This window comes from Eurosta solidaginis, chromosome 5 (genome assembly GCF_040869045.1).
Source record: "Eurosta solidaginis isolate ZX-2024a chromosome 5, ASM4086904v1, whole genome shotgun sequence".
Classification (NCBI taxonomy): domain Eukaryota; kingdom Metazoa; phylum Arthropoda; class Insecta; order Diptera; family Tephritidae; genus Eurosta; species Eurosta solidaginis.
The window spans coordinates 47,624,184-47,646,797 of NC_090323.1; the positions used below are offsets into that span (position 1 = coordinate 47,624,184).

General features: G+C 39.4%; 1 protein-coding gene across 7 annotated transcripts in view; it reads left to right on the forward strand.

Annotated features, from left to right (window-relative positions):
• LOC137251714 (Ig-like and fibronectin type-III domain-containing protein 1) overlaps positions 1–22,614 on the forward strand; it is a 132,539-nt gene that overhangs the window by 74,925 nt on the left and 35,000 nt on the right. For 6 of the 7 annotated variants that reach the window (XM_067786499.1, XM_067786503.1, XM_067786502.1 and 3 more), the window contains 7 exons: positions 14,459–14,553; positions 14,628–14,813; positions 14,877–15,008; positions 15,077–16,196; positions 16,255–16,468; positions 19,408–19,681; positions 19,764–19,994. In XM_067786499.1, coding sequence (XP_067642600.1) covers positions 14,472–14,553; positions 14,628–14,813; positions 14,877–15,008; positions 15,077–16,196; positions 16,255–16,468; positions 19,408–19,681; positions 19,764–19,994 — 2,239 coding nt within the window. In that variant the 5' untranslated portion in view covers positions 14,459–14,471. The remainder of the gene's footprint in view (positions 1–14,458; positions 14,554–14,627; positions 14,814–14,876; positions 15,009–15,076; positions 16,197–16,254; positions 16,469–19,407; positions 19,682–19,763; positions 19,995–22,614) is intronic. The other variant, XM_067786506.1, reaches the window with a different exon arrangement.

Genomic DNA, 22,614 nt, shown 5'->3' on the forward strand with positions numbered 1-22,614 from the left:
TGTACGATATGGGTATCAAACGAAAGATGTTACTGAGCATTTTAAGAGGGAGTGGGCATTAGGTCTATAGGTGGACGCCTTTTCGAGATATCGCCATTAGGGTGGGCCAGGGGTGACTCTAGAATGTGTTTGTACGATATGGGTATCAAATGAAAGGTGGTAAGGAGTATTTTAAAAGGGAGTAATCCTTAGTTCTATAGGTGGACGCCTTTTCGAGATATCGCCATAAAGGTGGACCAAGGGTGACTCTAGAATGTTTGTACGATATGGGTATCAAACGAAAGGTGTTACTGAGCATTTTAAGAGGGAGTGGGCATTAGGTCTATAGGTGGACGCCTTTTCGAGATATCGCCATTAGGGTGGGCCAGGGTGACTCTAGAATGTGTTTGTACGATATGGGTATCAAATGAAAGGTGGTAAAGAGTATTTTAAAAGGGAGTAATCCTTAGTTCTATAGGTGGAGGCCTTTTCGAGATATCGCCATTAGGGTGGGCCAGGTGTGACTCTAGAATGTGTTTGTACGATATGGGTATCAAATGAAAGGTGGTAATGAGTATTTTAAAAGGGAGTAATCCTTAGTTCTATAGGTGGAGGCCTTTTCGAGATATCGCCATTAGGGTGGGCCAGGTGTGACTCTAGAATGTTTGTACGATATGGGTATCAAACGAAACGTGTTACTGAGCATTTTAAGAGGGAGTGGGCATTAGGTCTATAGGTGGACGCCTTTTCGAGATATCGCCATTAGGGTGGGCCAGGGTGACTCTAGAATGTGTTTGTACGATATGGGTATCAAATGAAAGGTGGTAAAGAGTATTTTAAAAGGGAGTAATCCTTAGTTCTATAGGTGGAGGCCTTTTCGAGATATCGCCATTAGGGTGGGCCAGGTGTGACTCTAGAATGTGTTTGTACGATATGGGTATCAAATGAAAGGTGGTAATGAGTATTTTAAAAGGGAGTAATCCTTAGTTCTATAGGTGGACGCCTTTTCGAGATATCGCCATAAAGGTGGACCAAGGGTGACTCTAGAATGTTTGTACGATATGGGTATCAAACGAAAGGTGTTACTGAGCATTTTAAGAGGGAGTGGGCATTAGGTCTATAGGTGGACGCCTTTTCGAGATATCGCCATTAGGGTGGGCCAGGGTGACTCTAGAATGTGTTTGTACGATATGGGTATCAAATGAAAGGTGGTAATGAGTATTTTAAAAGGGAGTAATCCTTAGTTCTATAGGTGGAGGCCTTTTCGAGATATCGCCATTAGGGTGGGCCAGGTGTGACTCTAGAATGTTTGTACGATATGGGTATCAAACGAAAGGTGTTACTGAGCATTTTAAGAGGGAGTGGGCATTAGGTCTATAGGTGGACGCCTTTTCGAGATATCGCCATTAGGGTGGGACAGGGGTGACTCTAGAATGTTTGTACGATATGGGTATCAAACGAAAAGTGTTACTGAGCATTTTAAGAGGGAGTGGACATTAGGTGTATAGGTGGACGCCTTTTCGAGATATCGCCATTAGGGTGGGCCAGGGGTGACTCTAGAATGTTTGTACGATATGGGTATCAAACGAAAGGTGTTACTGAGCATTTTAAGAGGGAGTGGACATTAGGTCTATAGGTGGACGCCTTTTCGAGATATCGCCATTAGGGTGGGCCAGGGTGACTCTAGAATGTGTTTGTACGATATGGGTATCAAACGAAAGGTGTTACTGAGCATTTTAAGAGGGAGTGGACACTAGGTCTATAGGTGGACGCCTTTTCGAGATATCGCCATTAGGGTGGGCCAGGGGTGACTCTAGAATGTTTGTACGATATGGGTATCAAACGAAAGCTGTTACTGAGCATTTTAAGAGGGAGTGGGCATTAGGTCTATAGGTGGGCGCCTTTTCGAGATATCGCCATTAGGGTGGGCCAGGGGTGACTCTAGAATGTTTGTACGATATGGGTATCAAACGAAAGGTGTTACTGAGCATTTTAAGAGGGAGTGGACACTAGGTCTATAGGTGGACGCCTTTTCGAGATATCGCCATTAGGGTGGGACAGGGGTGACTCTGGTATGTTTTTGTACGATATGGATATCAAATTAAAGGTATTAATGAGGGTTTTAAAAGCGAGTGGCCCTTAGATGTATATGTGAAGGCGTTCTCGCGATATCGACCAAAATGTGGACCAGGTGATCCAGAAAATCATCTGTCGGGTACTGCTAATTTATTTATACATGCAATACCACTAACAGTATTCCTGCCAAGATTCCAAGGGCTGTTGATTTCGCCTTGTAGAACTTTTTCATTTTCTTCTACTTAATATGGTAGGTGTCACACCCATTTTACAAAGTTTTTTACAAAGTTATATTTTGCGTCAATAAACCAATCCAGTTACCATGTTTCATCACTTTTTTCGTATTTGGTATAGAATTATGGCATTTTTTTCATTTTTCGTAATTTTCGATATCGATAAAGTGGGCGTGGTTATGGTCAGATTTCGCCCATTTTTTATACCAAGAAAAAGTGAGCTCAGGTAAGTACGTGGGCTAAGTTTAGTGAAGATATATCGGATTTTGCTCAAGTTATTGTGTTAATGGCCGAGCGGAAGGACAGACGGTGGACTGTGTATAAAAACTGGGCGTGGCTTCCACCGATTTCGCCCATTTTCACAGAGAACAGTTACCGTCATAGAATCTATGCTCCTACCAAATTTGAGAAGGATTGGTAAATTTTTGTTCGACTTATGGCAATAAAAGTATTCTAGACAAACTAAATGAAAATGGGCGGAGCCACGCCCATTTTGAAATTTTCTTTTATTTTTGTATTTTGTTGCATCATATCATTACTGGAGTTGAATTTTGACTTAATTTACTTATATACAGTAAAGATATTAAATTTTTTGTTAAAATTTGAATTAAAAAAATTTTTTTTCTAAAAAGTGGGCGTGTTCTTCATCCAATTTTGCTAATTTTTATTTAGCACATATAGAGTAATAGTGGTAACGTTCCTGCCAAATTTCATCATGATATCTTCAACGACTGCCAAATTACAGCTTGCAAAACTTTTAAATTACCTTCTTGTAAAAGTGGGCGGTGCCACGCCCATTGTCCAAAATCTTACTAATTTTCTATTCTGCGTCATAACGTCAACCCATCTACCAAGTTTCGTCGCTTTATCTGTCTTTTGTAATGAGTTATCGCACTTTTTCGGTTTTTCGAAATTTTCGATATCGAAAAAGTGGGCGTGGTTATAGTCCGATATCGTTCATTTTAAATAGCGATCTGAGATGAGTGCTCAGGAACCTACATACCAAATTTCATCAAGATACCTCAAAATTTACTCAAGTTATCGTGTTAACGGACGGACGGACGGACGGACGGACGGACGGACGGACATGGCTCAATCAAATTTTTTTTCGATCCTGATTATTTTGATATATGGAAGTCTATATCTATCTCGATTCCTTTATATATGTACAACCAACCGTTATCCAATCAAACTTAATATACTCTGTGAGCTCTGCTCAACTGAGTATAAAAATTGCTTGAAATAGATGTTCATACATTTAAAGCAATACGGGCAATCCCCGATTAATTCATATATTAACTTTGATTGGATAACGGTTGGTTGTACAGGTATAAAGGAATAAAGATAGATATAGACTTCCATATATCAAAATCATCAGTGTCGAAAAAAAAATTTGATTGAGCCATGTCCGTCCGGCCGTCCGTATGTCTGTCCGTTAACACGATAACTTGAGTAAATATGGAGATGTCTTCAACAAATTTGGTACACGAGCTTTTCTGGACCCAGAATAGATTGGTATTGAAAATGAACCAACTCGGATGATAACCACGCCCACTTTTTATATATATAACATTTTGGAAAACACAAAAAACCAAAAACAAAAAAATTTTTTTTAAATGGTACAAAGCTTTTCTCCGCTAAGATATAGCTTATTATTTTCGTCTACGACCCTTTTAAAAATCTTTTATATAAAAGTGGACGTGGTCTTTAACCGATTTCGTAAATTTTTCTTCAAAGCATTCCTTATAGTAAAAGCAACCTCTCTGCCGAATTTTGTTACGATTGGTTTAACGATTTTTGATTTATGTTTAATAATATTTGTAAAATGGATTTTATAACAAGTGGGCGGTGCCTGCTAAATTATCAGGTTTTTTGTGTTTTCCGATTTTATATATATAAAAAGTTGGCGTGGGTATCATCCGATTTCGCTCATTTTCAATACCAATCTATTCTGGGTCCAGATAAGCTCGTGTACCAACGGACAGACGGACGGACGGACGAACATGGCTCAATCAAATTTTTTTTCGATACTGATGACTTTGATATATGGAAGTTTATATCTATCTCGATTCCGTTATACCTGTACAACCAACCGTTATCCAATCAAAGATAATATACTCTGTGCAAAGCACGCTGAGTATAACAAGTTTAAAAGGGTCGTGGACTAGAATAATGAGTTATAACTTAGCAAAAAATAGTTTTGAATCAATGATATTTCACTTATCAAGTTTTATTTTAAGAGGAAATGGGGAGACTTTTTTTTAAACGGGCGGTGCCACGTGTTATGTAGAGAAGTAATTTATCTGAAATGAAATGTACAAATAAAGTTCACGCTGAGTATATAATGTTCGTTTACACCCGAACTGAGACACCTTTACTTGTTTTGTTTTAGGGTTAAGTGTTTTTTAAAATTTCAAAGCCATGTAAACACTTAAACTTAGCCGTACCTTTAGTACCTCTTGGGTGTCTTAATTTGTTAGAAATCTTTTAGTTTCGCTAGTTTGCCTCTGAAGCATACAGAATAAATTAAATGTTCAATCTATTACCAAATTCACATGTTTGCGTGTATATTTGTTTATTTTTTTTTAGTGCAACTTAATTGTTGCTACTATCAAATTGATTTGGTTTCTTGATTGAGCCAACAAACACATCTACAGCGGGGGTGTGAGGTGTGATAATAAAGCATATGTAATATTTACGCTCGAGTAAGCATAACACTTGAGTTACCAAATATATTTGTTTTACTTATTACATTATTGCTGATTTTTTTACTGCTTTTCGCTTCTACCATAAAACAATTTTAGAGTTTCACCCATAGCAAGCATCTTAAATAAAATTCAAAGATTGCCGCTAGTTATGTACTAAGAGCTACCTTAAGTTCAAATTTAGACAAAAAACTGAAAACTTGTTAATAAAATCATATGAACGTGCTTCTGCTTAAACAAATATTCGATTTACGCCTCTGGGCATATGTTTGAAAAAATATTTGTTAATTGTTTTAAAGTGCTTCGTTAATTAATTTTGTCTCACCACCATCACATGACAAATGACTCGTCATAAACGCACAGTTAGACGTATCTTCATTTATTATGCTGAGTTGAGCAGAGCTCACAGAGTATATTAACTTTGATTGGATAACGGTTGGTTGTACAGGTATAAATTAATCGAGATAGATATAGACTTCCATATATCAAAATCATCAGTATCGAAAAAAATTTGATTGAGCCATGTCTATAAGTCGAACAAAAATTTACCAATCCTTGTGAAATTTGGTAGGGTCTTAGATTCTAGGACGATAACTGTTTTTTGTGAAAAAGGGCGAAATCGGTTGAAGCCACGCCCAGTTTTTTTACACAGTCGTCCGTCTGTCCTTCCGCTCGGCATTTAACACGATAACTTGCGCAAAAATCGATATATCTTTTCTAAGCTCAGTTTTCGTACTTATCTGAACTCACTTTGTATTTGTGTAAAAAATGGACGAAATCCGACTATGACCACGTCAACTTTTTCGATATCGAAAGTTACGAAAAATTAAAAAAATGCCATAATTCTATACCAAATACAAAAAAAGGGATGAAACATGGTAATTGGATTGGTTTATTGAGGCAAAATATAACTTTAGAAAAAAACTTTGTAAAATGGGTGTGACACCTACCATATTAAGTAGAAGTAAATGAAAAAGTTCTGCAGGGCGAAATCAAGGGCTTTGAATCTTGGCAGGAATACCGTTCGTGGTATTACATATATAAATAAATTAGCGGTACCCGACAGATGAAGCTCTGGGTCACCCTGGTCCACATTTTGGTCGATATCTCGAAAACACCTTCACATATACAACTACCACCAATCCCTTTTAAAACCCTAATTAATACCTTTAATTTGATACCCATATCGTACAAACACATTATAGAGTCACCCCTGGTCAACCTTTATGGCGATATCTCGAAAAGGCGTCCACCTATAGAACTAAAAATAAATACTTATTTACACCTTTCATTTTATACCCACGCCCTTTTAAAATACTCATTAATGCCTTTCATTTGATACCCATATCGTACAAACAAATTCTAGGGTCACCCCTGGTCCACCATTATGGCGATATCTCGAAAAGGCGTCCAACAATAGAACTAAGGCCCACTCTCTTTTAAAATACTCATTAGAACCTTTCATTTGATACCCACGCCCTTTTAAAATACTCATTAACACCTTTCATTTGATATCCATATCATACAAAACACTTCCACTTAAAATACTCTTTAATACTTTCCATTTGATACACATGTCATACAAACACATTCCAGGGTTACCCTAGGTTCATTTTCCTACATGTTGATTTTCCCTTATTTTGTCTCCATAGCTTTCAACTGAGTATGTAGTGCTCGGTTACTCCCGAACTTAGCCTTACTTACTTGTTTTTTTAATATCTTCCTCAATTTATCAGTTAGAAACTTCGTTATGGTATATATTGCTGTTTTAAAAAATCTTAGAAATCGGTAGTATATATACTGTGGCGTATTTTAGCAATTTCGATGCGTCACTGTGCTGCTAGTAAATAAATGCACAACAACAGCTAAGTAAGCAACCACACATATTTACATGTACACTTCAAAGCAAGCAGCCACATATATATGCAAACAGCGAAACTAAGAGCGAAGAGATTATTTCATATACTCACATGTGGTCGTCACCTAAGTTGTTATTCACACATATACGAGTATGTGACGAGGAGGCGAACGTGAATGTGAGCACAGAAATGAGAAATAAGCAACTGTTCTAGAAGGCTGTTCGTGAAAAGTCTAGACCATAGGAGGAGTAGGCGAACGAGGCAACAGTGGGTATGAAAGGAGCACAGCTGAGGAAGAGTCAACCAGTTTGATTTTAACACGCTATTAATGAAGTACGCGAGTATTGTAATTGTGAAGTACTATTGCCACAGTATAGTTGTAAATAAAAAACATTTTGCCGTACTGACAATTTGAGTTATTTATTCGACAGTTCAGCGATTCCAAAGCTAACGGAAGCTGCAAAAAATCAGGAATTTCCCAAATTTCGTTACAATACCATACAACCGTTTGTTCAGATAAAAATATTAACATGATTTGTACCCCATATTAACAGCGAGAATATTAAAATTTCGCCAAATGCTTTCGTATATATCACATATTTTTGTTTGGAAAAATTACAGAGATCGGCCGTATATATAGCATGGATCCCATACAACCGATTGTTCAGAAAAAAAAATTCGAAAGTTCTACTCCATTTTAACAGCTTTTATCTTCAAATTTTACCAAATTACATATACATATATGTAGTATATCTTGTTGTCTGAAAACACAATACATTGTTGTCTCAGAACAGATCACAAGAAGCGTGAAACATTGTATCCTCACACACAGTACTGTCATATTTTTATACCCACTTGTACTTGTACACGGGGTATTATAACTTTGATTGGATAACAGTTGCTTGTACAGTATTGCGGGTCAAATTGTATGAGAGAAAAAAACTTCAGGTGCACATCCAGTTTCTGAATCTATGGGTCATACTGAGTAATATTGTCCATGGGACCATAGATGTGAAATTTCGAGCCTCCCTAATTCTGTTAGAAAATTTTGTATCAAATTTTTCTCACTTGATTAGGGAGACTCGATATTCATTTCAGATCTATGGTCCCATGGGCAATCTTACTCAGTATGACCCATAGATTCAGAAACTGGTTGTGCCTTTTCAACAATAAATTTGATCCGCTCTATTATACAGGTATAAGGTAGTCGATATAGATATAGACTTCCATATATCAAAATCATCAGTATAGAAAAACAAGTAAGGAAAACTAAGCGAACATTACATACTCAGCTGAGAGCTTTGGAGACAAAATAAGGGAAAATCACCATTTAGCAAAATGAACCTAGGGTAACCCTGGAATGTGTTTGTATTACATGTGTATCAAATGAAAGGTGTTAATGATTATTTAAAACATAATGGGCCTTAGTTCTATAGGTAGACGCCTTTTCGAGATATCGCAATAAGGGTAGACCAAGGTATTTATTTGTACGATATGGGTATCAAATTTAAAGCATTAATGAGGGTTTTAAAAGGGAGCAGCCCTTAGTTCTATATGTGAAGGCTTTTTCGAGATATGGATCAAAATGTGGACCAGGGTGACCCATAACATCTTCTGTCGGGTACCGCTAGTTTATTTATATATGAAATACCACGGACAGTAATCCTGCCAAGATTCCAAGGGCTTTTGATTTCGCCCTGCAGAACTTTTTCATTTTCTTCTACTTAATATGGTAGGTATCACACCCATTTTACAAAGTTTTTTCTAAAGTTATATTTTGCGTCAAAAAAACAATCCATTTACCATGTTCATCTCTTTTTTCATATTTGGTACAGAATTATGGCTTTTTTTTCATTTATCCTAATTTTCGATATCGGAAAATGGGCGTGGTCATAGTCGAATTTCGGCCATATTTTATACCAAGATAAAGTGACTTCAGATAAGTACGTGAACTAAGTTTAGTTAAGGTATATCGTTTTTTGCTCAAGTTATCGTGTTAATGGCCGAGCGGAAGGTCAGACCATCGACTGTGTACAAAAACTGGACGTGGCTTCAACCGATTTCGCCCATTTTCACAGAAAAGGTTATCGTCATAGAATCTATGTGCACACCAAATTTCACAAGGGTTGGTAAATTTTTGTTCGACTTATGGAATTAAAAGTATTCTAGACGAATTAAATGAAAAAGGGCGGAGTTACGCCCATTTTGAAATTTTCTTTTATCTTTGTATTTTGTTGCACCATATCATTACTGGAGTTGAATGTTGACATAATTTACTTATATACTGTAAAGATATTAAATTTTTTGTTAAAATTTGACTTAAAAAAAATTTTTTTTTTAAAAGTGGGCGTGTTCGTCATCCGATTTTGCAAATTTTTATTTAGCACACATATAGTAATAGGAGTAACGTGCCTACCAAATTTCATCATGATATCTTCAACGACTGCCAAATTACAGCTTGCAAAACTTTTAAATTACCTTCTTTTAAAAGTAGGCTGTGCCACGCCCATTGTCCAAAATTTTTCTAATTTTCTATTTTGCGTCATAAGGTCAACACACCTAACAAGTTTCATCGCTTTATCCGTCTTTGGTAATGAATTATCGCACTTTTTCGGTTTTTCGAAATTTTCGATATCGAAAAAGTGAGCGTGGTTGTAGTCTGATTTCGTTAATTTTAAATAGCGATCTGAGATGAGTGCCCAGAAACGTACATACCAAATTTCATCAAGATACCTCAAAATTTACTCAAGTTATCGTGTTTACAGACGGACAGACGGACATAGCTAAATGAATTTGTTTTTCGCCCAGATCATTTTGATATATAGAAGTCTATATCTATCTCGATTAGTTTATGCCGTTACGGATTACCGTTTTGCGAACAAAGTTAATATACTCTGTGAGCTCTGCTCAGCTGAGTATAAAAATTTGATTAAGCCATGTCCGTCCGTCTGTCCGTCCGTTAACAATATAACTTTGGAAAGTATTGAGATATCTTCAACAAATCTTCACGTTATTCGGGCTTATCCGGACCCAGAATAGAATGATATTATAAAAATTGGAGTATGCGCGTGGCGCCACCCACATTTAGAAGAAGACGAAGAGTTCAGAATAGAACCATATATATATTATTGCCCAGCCTTATAACTTGAGCTGTGGAAAATTGTTTATATTGAAGAGCAAATCACAATACATATACAAAAATAATTAGCAAACAAAAAATTTAATTTTACATGTTTAAATAATTTTGATGGCCCCTCAATTAATAAATTTTGAATTAAAATTTTTCTCAGTGCTACAAAATTTTTGAAAAATTATTTGTTGGCAATTTGTCAGTGTAAATGTGAATATCAACCGAAGTGCCTTGGCTTCATATGGAAGCGCTTTTTCTTTGCACTTTCATTTGAAATTCAAGCACTTTCATATGAATCGAATTTATATGTGGGGAATATGAGAGTGCTATGAAATTTTTTTATATTCAAAGTGTGAATTTATATCTGTGTCTATTCTTCAGGTTAAAACAAAAACAAAAGTGCTGTATAGGGTTGAGCAGCTCTGCTTTTAACACTATTAACCACACAAAGAAAACAAAAGCAACGTTTCAAGTGCACAGCTGGGTATGTAATGTTCGGTTTCACCCGAACTTAGACTTTCTTACTTGTTTATTTAATATTTATAGAAAATGGCGCTTAGGTTCGTAAATCTGCTCTCTATATATTACATAACTTATAGAGCCGGTTATTACGAATGAGATCAAATTATTGCTCCGCTCCATTAATGAAAGGTATGAAGTCTTTGGCACAGCTGAAGACAGCTCCGTCCTTACTAGTTATTCTTATTTTTATTTCTTCGGTGTTTTCGGCTATTCTTAGCATCAACGAGTTTGCTCTTCTGCTGTTTCCTGATCACCCGAACACGTTTGCTAATAAAGCTGATTGAAAATAGACAAATATTTAGATATTTAAATTAATACGTATATTTATACATATGTATATATTTGCCTGAGTTAATAGAAATGTATAGTTAACATATTCGTTCCAAATTAATCAATTATACTCAGCTTACAAATTTGTACCGGCTGTCAATAAAAGTGGGCAGTCACTTTACTAAAACGAAACATTAAACCAGATAACTCATTAATTGTTCATTAAAATACTTTTTCTTTTTTGAAAATTATAATTTAGTACTTACTTTATTGTTGTTTTTGTAATTATAACTAACTTAATCACGTTGTGAAGTAATAACTTTCCATCATTATTGTTTTTTTGTGACGGAAAGTATAGATTTTGAATATCGATAACTGGAGTACTAAAAATATACAGAAACTTGCTTTACAAAACATACATATACAGTTAAAGTGGGTACCAGCCATTTCCTCCTTTAAAGGAAATCAAAATAAAACGCATGCCTAAGAGATTTTTGCAACAAGCCACGTCAGCTATCCCGGTTTCCCGATAACTGACGCCAATTGGGAGTACCAAAGGAGGTCAGGCCTTCCTCCATCTATCTTTCACAAATCAGTTGAGGTTTCCCGCTTCCTCTGATTCCAAGCTGCGCTATCGGCTGAAATACTTTCTTGGCGGGAGCGTCCTCGTCCATTCGCTGCACTATCGTCATATATGCCGAAAGCTCATCATTGATACTCGCCGGCAGCATCGCGGACATGACCATAAATCCTTCGAGAGAACTTTTCTCTCGAACACTCCAAGAGCCACCTCAGCTTCTCTCGACATCGTCGATGATTCCGGAACATACATCAGGACAGGTATGATGCGCGACTTGTAACACCAAGCCTACACGACTATATTTTTGAGTCCAATAAACAATCAATAAAGCAATAATGATATAAATAAGAATTTTCCTGTTTGTATGAAAGATTGAGTTCAGTCAGGGCTATAATAAAGAAAACTGGACTAATTATTTCGTTAACCCTCTGTGCGAAATTGGCATAATATGATTTAAATCCGTATACAGTATTGTGCTTAACAAAAGCTACCAAGCCTATGCAAAAACATAATTGACGTTTTTGATATATTTTTATTTTTTTCCCCTCTCTTTCACCCTTTATAGTACCTTTAACTTTTATCTCTCTTCCTTTCACCTGTGATGTTGTTCCCCCTGTGCCCTCTCTAAATTTGCCTTTTCCTCTACATAATCTTTTTCCTCACCCTCTGCATCTATCTCCCAAATTTTTTCCTTCCTTCCATTTTCTTTTCCATCTTGCCACCCCTGCCCCTCTTTCTGCATCTTACCTCTAAATCCTTATCCTTTTCGCTACACCTCCTTCTGCTTTTAAATCGTCCTTTATCTTTAACTCTTCGCCCCTATTCGGAAAGCAGTTGACGTCCAAACCAACGGCGCTGTGAAATAACCAGTGGATTGGTAACAGATGGACCGATGGATAGATGCCAAATAACCAGTGTATGGGTGAACGGTGAAACGATGTGGAATGACTAGTGGAAGGGGGAGTCCGTGACCAAGTAATTGTCCTGCCAATTAAGTCCGAAAGGACCGATGGATCGATGACTAAACCGGTGTATTAATAAACGATGTTGAGTTAAATAACGAGTGAAACGGTAACCAAAGCGTGGACATGGAAAATGACTGATGGATCGATGCCAAAGAACCGCCAGACGTGGGCGGGTGGGCGGGTTTTTAGAGGTGCAGTGGAGGGTGTTGGTGGACATACATTGTCTAGAAGACAAAGCAGTTACGAGCCGTTACTTCGAACCCTGTGACACACAAAAATATTCGGCGATCAGTGGACCATAGACCTTAAAAAAACTTTGCCTGAACCTATGCGCTAGTCTTGCTCCATAGGCACAGTGATGGCGGCACCTCAATGTCGTGAATATGATGGTACACGACCCGTTCATTGTTCAATCTTAGTCTTTCTCTTGTTGGTAGCCGAAGTCCCTAACGGAATGGTTCTCGAAAGGTGGTGCGTTTAAATGTCTAAGCGATTTTTGCCGTTTCATAGAAAGTCCCTGTTTCGCGATAGCTGATATAAATTAGAAGCACCAAATGGGTCAAGTTTTCGTCCACCTCTCACAGCTCAGTGAACGCATCTTCGCTCTCGGTCTGACTGAAATACTTTCTTAGCCGGAGTGTCTTCGTTCATTCGCATAATACGAACCAGCTAGCAAAGCTCTTGGGGTTTTATTCGCTACACTATCTTCATATCTGCGTAAAGCTCATACAGCTCTCGGTGTGACTGAAATGCTTTCCTCGCATAATACAACCCAGCCAGCAAAGCGTTTGAGCTTTTATTCGCCACACTATCTTCATATCTGCGCAAAGCTCATACAGCTCATCATTAAAGTTCATGCCCTAATATCAAGGTCTTTAAAATCGTTGTCCGTTGAATGTTTACCGCGGTCATCATCAGAAAGAGAAATTCTCATCCCAGGATTGCTGTGTTTATGTTTCATTGGTAAATATTTTAGCGGTCTCAAACCTAACGCAAAACCCATGAACGGGATTTGAATTTTATTCGCCTGTTATGACAGGCAAACCCGCCGCGCCTTGGCAGCCATATCACGGATATAAATTCAAGACTGTGAAGAATTTCGTCTGTTTGGGAACCAGCATTAATAGCAAAAGCACTCGACGAACAAAAATCACGCTCTACAAGTCGCTCATCATGCCTGTCCTGATGTATGGCTCGGAATCATGGACTTAGTCGAGGGAAGATGACATGACTCTTGGAGTGTTCGAGAGAAAAGTTCTTCGGAAGATGTGTGGTACTGTCTGTAACGCCTACGACGAGTATCGAAGGAGGTATAATGATGGGCTATATGAGCTTTACACAGATATGACGATAGTTCAGCGAATAAAAACCCAAAGGTTTCGCTGGCTAGATCAGGTACTGAGGAGTAAGGAGTAAAAAGAGGACCTACACGACAGCATACGTAGGAGCATATAGAGGACAGAATCGGTTCAAGCTTAAATAGATAGTGTGACGAATATTAGCATCACACAACAACAAAAACATGAAGCAGCCACTCTTATGTACATGTACACATTAAAGCTAGCAACACTTATGTAGAAGACGACGAAGAGCAATCTCACGCACACAGATTTAGTCATCAGCCGAAGTAGTTACGCACACATACACACGCATATGGCTATAAACTACAAATATGCATATACTCATATAACTAATTACCAAGCAGGAGATAAAAGAGCTCTAGAAGCTCAAACGTCTAGAAAAAAAATAAATGCTTCTCTTCCAATTTGCGTCGTGCTCCTCTTGATTTTCCCTACAAATTGGCCGGACGGGACCTACATGTTTTATGCCGACTCCGAACGGCATCTGCAAGGCAGATGAGTTTTCACACGCTAGCAGTTGCGAAGTGAAGTATAATTGTGAAGTATAATTGTACTGCTCGCAAAGTAGTCTAATAAAGACCATTTTGCAATACTGAATATTGGAGTGATTTATTTATTCAACAGTTAACGTTGGCAGAAGGTTTCAAATAAGCGGAATTTCCCTAAATTCGTTACAATAGATACCCTAGTAGCAGCAATGACGTGACAGAATATTTTGCTATATTTCAGCTGATTTACTTGACTTATGAGACTCTTATTTTCTATTTTATCATTTCAGGTGACCAAAATTAATGGGAATAATGTTAAAGCTGCTGGTGGTATTAACAATATCAACATGCTTATTTACGACTGTTAATTCTGGTGTACCAATTGGTGAGTCTGCACTTGCAGCTAATAAAACCATTCAGTTATACAAATTTCTTCTCATTTCCCTTCCACCCAAGCAGCAACTGGTGGCCCGTCACTAATTAACGAAGGTAAAGACGCCCTACTGACATGTGTTGTGTCAGAGAATCGCGCAAATCACACTGTGATATGGAAGAAGTCAGACGAAATACTCACAGCCGGTATGGTGAGAGTGTCGAGTGATGCACGCATTAGCGTATTGCATGATGAGAGTGAGTGGAAAGGGGGTACATGCACGCAAAATGAAGAGTACAAATTAGTCAAAATATTACAATGAATATGTTTTACAGATCCCAAAGGACTCGAGTCGGGCGGTGAGGTGTGGGTGCTGCTTGTAAAGGGACTCACTATTCATGATTCGGGTAGTTATATTTGTGAATTGAATTCAGATCCCGTGCTGCGTAGTATACACATACTTACAGGTAAGTGTGAGATGAATTGATGACTGCGCACGAATTTTTAAAATACTACTTTTCTTCGCATTGCAAAGTCAAAGCGCTGCCGTCCACCAACACGAACAACGATAACATCACCACCACCACAGAAACGAGCGATGTATATCTTGTGCCGCCACACTTTGATGCCACCGATAATCGTTCGTTTTGGCGCGCACCAACTATTGCACCACAAATTACACACGACTTCACCGAGTGCTGTGAGCGCGCCAATATCAGCGCTGAGTGTATGGGTTTCTGTAATGTGCACAACATCATCGATGGCACCACCGGCATTGAGCCGGAAGCGTGCGAGAAGGATTTTCCAAATATTGTACGTTGCATGGCGGATGGTCGCAATCATGTGCCCTGTTGCGTGGATAAGCAAATACCCGATCTATGTCAAGATATGTGCCGTGGTGAGTACTCACCATTTACGGATCTCCTAAAAACGCGCGTCTCATGCGTACATCATACGCTAAGCGGTTTGCAATGCATACTTCAGGGTGTCCAAAATATTCCCAGTGCACCCACTGGCATTGTCATTGATTTTATTTCAGAGACGCGCGTTACACTGCATTGGTCGCAGCCTGAAAAGTTGGCGCATAAGGTAACACATTATAGCGTCAATTTAACAGCCTTACATAGTTTCGATGAAGATGAATTGGCAAATACGTATGCGTGGAAAAAGCGTCTACTGGAGCAAGTCATAATACGCACTGTTCCTGTCAATCAAACCTCTTTGGCATTGCAAGATCTCACGCCACTCACAATGTATGCCATAGTGGTGACAGCGCATAATGAGTTTGGTTCGAGTTTACCAAGCGAAAGGTTGCGCGTCTTTACACACACCAGCGAAGTGCATACGCCACGTGATGAATCAGATAACTCTGCTTCCGTGGAGTCCGGCATTCCAGCATTGCCGAATATACGTAGTTGTTGTGAATTGAAAGGTATGACACATCGCATGTGCCTTGATAAAATGTGTGATCCGCAAAAGACTGATCTTGCTACGTTGCCTGATTTTATGGTGTGTGCGCCATGGTCTAATATAACTTTCACCTGTCTGGCTAATAGCATGGATCATACTCCGTGTTGTAGAGCTCGTGGTATACCAGCTGTATGCTTTCCGTTGTGTTCAGGCAAGATCTCTACGTTGGACTTCAGTCTCTTTAAGTGAGTATTAGTATGAGGAGGTGTTTGGTGCAGTTCTCATGAAGTTCAATTTTTGCAGGTGCCTACGTTTTATGTCCGAATACAGCAGTTGCCTTTTTCAAGGTTATGGCGTTTTAGCGGATCCACCTTCAATGATACGCACTGTGGCTAAGGCTGATACATTTATTATTGTAGATTGGGATAAACCAAAGCGTTTGGCTGATACAGTAACTACTTACCATGTGAAGTTCAGGCGTTTGGGAGAAGGCGACGACTATTTGACGGTGGTGAAGGTATGTCCGAGATAGTATTTTGTGATATGAAACAGATTTAGAACGTTTTCGCCATCTCCAGCTAACGCTAACTGGCACTTTATTTAACAGAGCTCCGCACGATTTCTGTTAAATAAAGCATCAGTTAGTTAGCTTTAACTGAAGATGGTGAAAACAGTCTTTGAAATTATGTTTAAGTTTTAGTGAAAGAATACGTAATTCCCCGGTTCCAATGCGTACTACTTATATTTTTTTAATGTGGATAGAGGGTTCAGAGACCACCCTTAACACTACCGATTGGTCGAGTACCTAACAGAGGGCTGACAGAGCTAAGTGTCTTGGGAAAATATCTGACAAAAAGCTATTCTGGAAACTAAGTATGCCAAGCTGAGTTTATATGGCTTCGATACCCCAAGCGATTAGAAAACATTGGCGGTTCTAGGCAAAAAGGAGATATTCTTGGAATCAGAAGTTTCTTCCTTAAAGGCCTACAGATACACTATGTACATGGATGCACTGCCTACGAGTGATGAAGTTTTCTGGAAAAGCGGAATAATTAACTTTTCTGCTTATCGTTATAGCATTGAGATCGATTCTTCATTTTCTCCGTAGTTAAAGCTAAAATACCACTTACAGCTGGAGAAGAACGCGACCTACCTCTATACGCTCCAATTATGGAACGTGTCCATACAAACAAACTCTTCTAATAACCACCGCCTATGGTCCAACACTTTGGATTTCACTTAGAAGATCTTGATAAAAATTCAATGTGTCCGAGCGTGGATGCAGGAGAAGGAGAAGTCACGACTAGAAACGTGTCGATCTTCATTTTCTTAGATTCTTTTGACCCTTTCACGCCTTTTTAGCAACTCGTGACGGATAAAGGTGCTTAGAATATAATCTCGTTTCCGAGTTGTGCGCAGTGTTTCGGATCCGCTACGCAAAAATCCCTGCCAATGAAAAAAATTAACAAAAACCCTTGAATGAGATCACTTTTTTCTGATAACTACAGCCGTAAACGTTCGAATTAAAGGACCACTATCTAAAAGCATGCGCGAGGACTTTGTAGGCACTTTCGACAGTGATTGCGGATGCCCGCTTGTTTCGGCTGATTTATGTCATTGTGACGGCAAAAGCTGACATCACCGACATTAAGGAAGCTTGATAGACATGGCAAGGCAGAAGGTTAAAATGACCTAGTAGAAGACTCTACCACAGTCTTCGTACAGATAGAAGCGGTATTAGGAGTGATGGTACCGTGCCCCACTTACCACACCGAAGATCCAGGATTAAGCAACATCAGATTTTTAGAAACAAGTTTTTTCAATTGGAAGAAAATTTTTCTAAGCGGAGTCGCCCCTCGGCAGTGTTTGGCAAGCACTCCCAGTGTATTTCTGCCTTGTAAAGCTCTCAGTGAAAACTTATCTGCCGTTCGGGGTCGTCATAGAACAAGCAGGTCCCGTCCCGCCAATTTGTAGGAAAAGTTAAAAGGAGCACGAGGTTATCGCGCCTTACATTTATTTATTTTATTCCTTGAGACTGCAATACTATGGAGGTCTTTGGTCCAATAGACGGAAATTTTAGCCTCATTATATAAAGTTTCTCAGCCAGTTGAGGCTGATAGATAGGCGCGGTTCGAAATGTGGACATCTGCAATATCTGGTATGAAGCATAAAAAAAAAAATACATCAGTCTTCTTGGTTCTCTTTTGATCGAAGATCATGAAATCAAATCGACCACTGCGCAATACGTAGTCTAAATTCCCGCAGCGCAGATTCAAGGGATTGTGTAGCGCAACCCTTTCAGGTTGACAGCGCAAATATAACTTCTTCAAACCCAATTGTCAACCTCACCTATCCGTGGCGAATCCTGTTTCATTAACAGCCGAGGCTCTGGCGACCCCCAAGTCCTCATGGATCTAGGGGGTGGCAGGGCGGGATGGCCAAGAATGTCGCATGTGATATAACAAATCTTTCCCGAGATGGTCGGGCTTGGTATCGGAACGTACTTTATCTTCATCCGGCAAAGGACCATCAACATCGATAATACTCCCCAAGGCCTTCGTGGAGTGTCCTTATCGCTACAACAACAACAAAAAATAGTCCAAATAATTACTCGGACCATTACTTTGTGTAAGCCAAGATATGTACATGCCTTCGTCCTTATGATTGGTCCTCTCGGCTATCACATTGCTCACTGAGAGGCATCTTCAGCCAGACGATCTAATCGAGTAGTGGTGGGGCATTCATGTCTCCTTATGTAGCACCGTTACGGACAACACAGCTTTCCAGCTAGCCCGGTAAATACAATAGGAGGAGAAGTATCCGCTGGCCACGAAAAAAGGGAGCTATAGCTTAAAATTTTTTAATCTCTAGTTTTGGAGGTTAAATCCGAATCTGATTGGACTATATAGCTAAACGCAGTCTTACAACCTTAGACTAACAAAGTTGCTTCTATCATTAAAAAGAGAGGACTGTAGACTCATGACGGGTATTCTGACTGGACACTACCTTCTGGCATCACATGCCTTTAAATTAGGCTTGGTCAGTGATAGCAGATGTAGGAAGTGCGGGTTGGAGGAGGAAACGATCGAGCACGTTTCTGTGTTCGTGCCCTGCACTTGTCAGGCTAAGACTCCAGCGATTAGGAGTAATACAGCTGTCAGATCTAGAAGCAGCAAATGTCTTAAGTCCTAGGAAGCTTCTAGTATTTGCCAAGAGGACGGAGTTATTTTATAACATAAGTCTAGTTTTTGATAGGGTTTTTCAGTTTGGTCGTTCAAACAAACTTCTGGTAATACTACGGACTCAATCAGTCTACGTGAGGTCCTCATGGACCGGCCAGTTCAACCTAACCTAACCTATAGCTAAACGAAAAACTAAAACATTTTACCTCTATACCCTAGATACTTGGTCCAACAAACATTCAATCAATTCATTATCAAATTTGCTATATTACAGAAAAATCCGCCACTCATTCTGGAAGGCCTAGAGCCCGAAGTTTACTACGAATTCTATGTGGTCTCAGTGAATCAATACGGCAAGAGTGAGCCCTCACCACGTCTAATAACACGCACACAACCTGCAGAAGTTATATATGAACCCGAACCACTTTATAATATGACAAAATGTTGTCAAGCATCTGGTTTGCTCAATCAATGTGCGCCACTTTGTTCGTACAACATAAAACTATCAGATATTGAACGACTGGGTGCAGCATGCAGAGCACAAATGCGTAAGTAAGACAAACAATGAAAGAAGTAAATTGATGACAGTAATATAAATCAATCTCAACTATTTAATCTTTCTCATTGCAGCTGTCATTGTGCGTTGCGCCGCTGGTGGACGCGATCATACGCCTTGTTGTCAACGACGTGGTGCACCCGCAGCTTGCATGTCAATTTGTCGTGGCGTGATGCCACTTGCTGCTAATGGGGGAGGCGGTAAGAGTGGCGCTTTGAGTAGCAGCAGTTATAGTGGCAATAATAGCACAACAAGTAGCGATTGCTTATCGTATGCGGGCAATATCTTGCAGTGTATTGAGGAAGGTAAGTAATACGAGAAACGATGGCGAGTGTGTGCGGTGTGTAATGATGCGCGTATGCCTGAATGACGTTATTGGCGATCAATGATTGCATGTTAATGACATTGGCGTTGATTAAATATTTAAAGTTATTGTTGTTGTATTATGTATTTTTGTTGTTTATTTATATGCTCACAATGCGTTTGCTTTTATTTGCTAAATGACCTTGAAAAGAAGATGTACTCGTATATTACTCACCTGCGCTTAGCAATCTCAGCTCTATAGCAACAAAATCTCGTTGACTTGTTGTTTGTTTTATTACTACATTCTTATTAAATTAATCTGTATTATTGCCGTTAAGTAGCATTCAAGTACACGTATGTGCAAAGCAAACAGCCTCCCATAATAACTATAAAATCAATTTGTAGCGTAATGCCTGCGGGGAGATTTAGGCCCAGCTTCCTCGCCAATTCGTTGTGCGTTACCGACAGAGTTTATGCGAAATTCGAAAGGCAGTTGCTTTTCTGCTGATAAGCATTTACGTAGTATGCAACTGGGCTGTGTGGCGTGATAGGCCCTCATTCCATCAAGGCGGGTAAGCCAATATAAACAAGTAAGGAAGGCTAAGTTCGGGTGTAACCGAACATTACATACTCAGTTGAGAGCTATGGAGACAAAATAAGTAAAATCACCATGTAGGAAAATGAACCTAGGGTAACCCTGGAATGTGGTTGTATGACATGTGAATCAAATGGAAGGTATTAAAGAGTATTTTAAGAGAGAGTAGGCCATAGTTCTATGGATGGACGCCATTTAGGGATATCGCCATAAAGGTGGACCAGGGCTGACTCTAGAATTTGTTTGTACGATATGGGTATCAAATGAAAGGTGTTACTGAGCATTTTAAGAGGGAGCGGGCCTTAGGTCTATCGGTGGACGCCTTTTCGTGATATCGCCATTAAGGTGGGCCAGGGGTGACTCTAGAATGTGTTTGTACGATATGGGTATCAAATGAAAGGTGGTAATGAGTATTTTAAAAGGGAATGAGCTTTAGTTCTATAGGTGACCGCCTTTTCGAGAAATCGCCATAAAGGTCGACCAGGGGTGACTCTAGAATATGTTTGTACGATATGGGTATGAAATGAAAGGTGTTAATGAGTATTTTCAAAGGGAGTGATCCTTAGTTCCATAGGTGGACGCCGTTTCGAGATATCGCCATAAAGGTGGACCAGGGGTGACTCTAGAATGTGTTTGTACGATATGGGAATCAAATGAAAGGTGTTACTGAGCATTTTAAGAGGGAGTGGGCATTAGGTCTATAGGTGGACGCCTTTTCGAAATATCGCCATTAGGGTGGGCCAGGGGTGACTCTAGAATGTGTTTGTACGATATGGGTATCAAATGAAAGGTGGTAATGAGTATTTTCAAAGGGAGTGATCCTTAGTTCCATAGGTGGACGCCGTTTCGAGATATCGCCATAAAGGTGGACCAGGGGTGACGCTAGAATGTGTTTGTACGATATGGGAATCAAATGAAATGTGTTACTGAGCATTTTAAGAGGGAGTGGGCATTAGGTCTATAGGTGGACGCCTTTTCGAGATATCGCCATTAGGGTGGGCCAGGGGTGACTCTAGAATGTTTGTACGATATGGGTATCAAACGAAAGGTGTTACTGAGCATTTTAAGAGGGAGTGGGCATTAGGTCTATAGGTGAACGCCTTTTCGAGAAATCGCCATAAAGGTCGACCAGGGGTGACTCTAGAATATGTTTGTACGATATGGGTATGAAATGAAAGGTGTTAATGAGTATTTTCAAAGGGAGTGATCCTTAGTTCCATAGGTGGACGCCGTTTCGAGATATCGCCATAAAGGTGGACCAGGGGTGACGCTAGAATGTGTTTGTACGATATGGGAATCAAATGAAAGGTGTTACTGAGCATTTTAAGAGGGAGTGGGCATTAGGTCTATAGGTGGACGCCTTTTCGAGATATCGCCATTAGGGTGGGCCAGGGGTGACTCTAGAATGTTTGTACGATATGGGTATCAAACGAAAGGTGTTACTGAGCATTTTAAGAGGGAGTGAGCTTTAGGTCTATAGGTGGACGCCTTTTCGAAATATCGCCATTAGGGTGGGCCAGGGGTGACTCTAGAATGTGTTTGTACGATATGGGTATCAAATGAAAGGTGGTAATGAGTATTTTAAAAGGGAGTAATCCTTAGTTCTATAGGTGGACGCCTTTTCGAGATATCGCCATAAAGGTGGAGCAAGGGTGACTCTAGAATGTTTGTACGATATGGGTATGAAACGAAAGGTGCTACTGAGCATTTTAAGAGGGAGTGGGCATTAGGTCTATAGGTGGACGCCTTTTCGAGATATCGCCATTAGGGTGGGCCAGGGGTGACTCTAGAATGTTTGTACGATATGGGTATCAAACGAAAGGTGTTACTGAGCATTTTAAGAGGGAGTGAGCTTTAGGTCTATAGGTGGACGCCTTTTCGAAATATCGCCATTAGGGTGGGCCAGGGGTGACTCTAGAATGTGTTTGTACGATATGGGTATCAAATGAAAGGTGGTAATGAGTATTTTAAAAGGGAGTAATCCTTAGTTCTATAGGTGGACGCCTTTTCGAGATATCGCCGTAAAG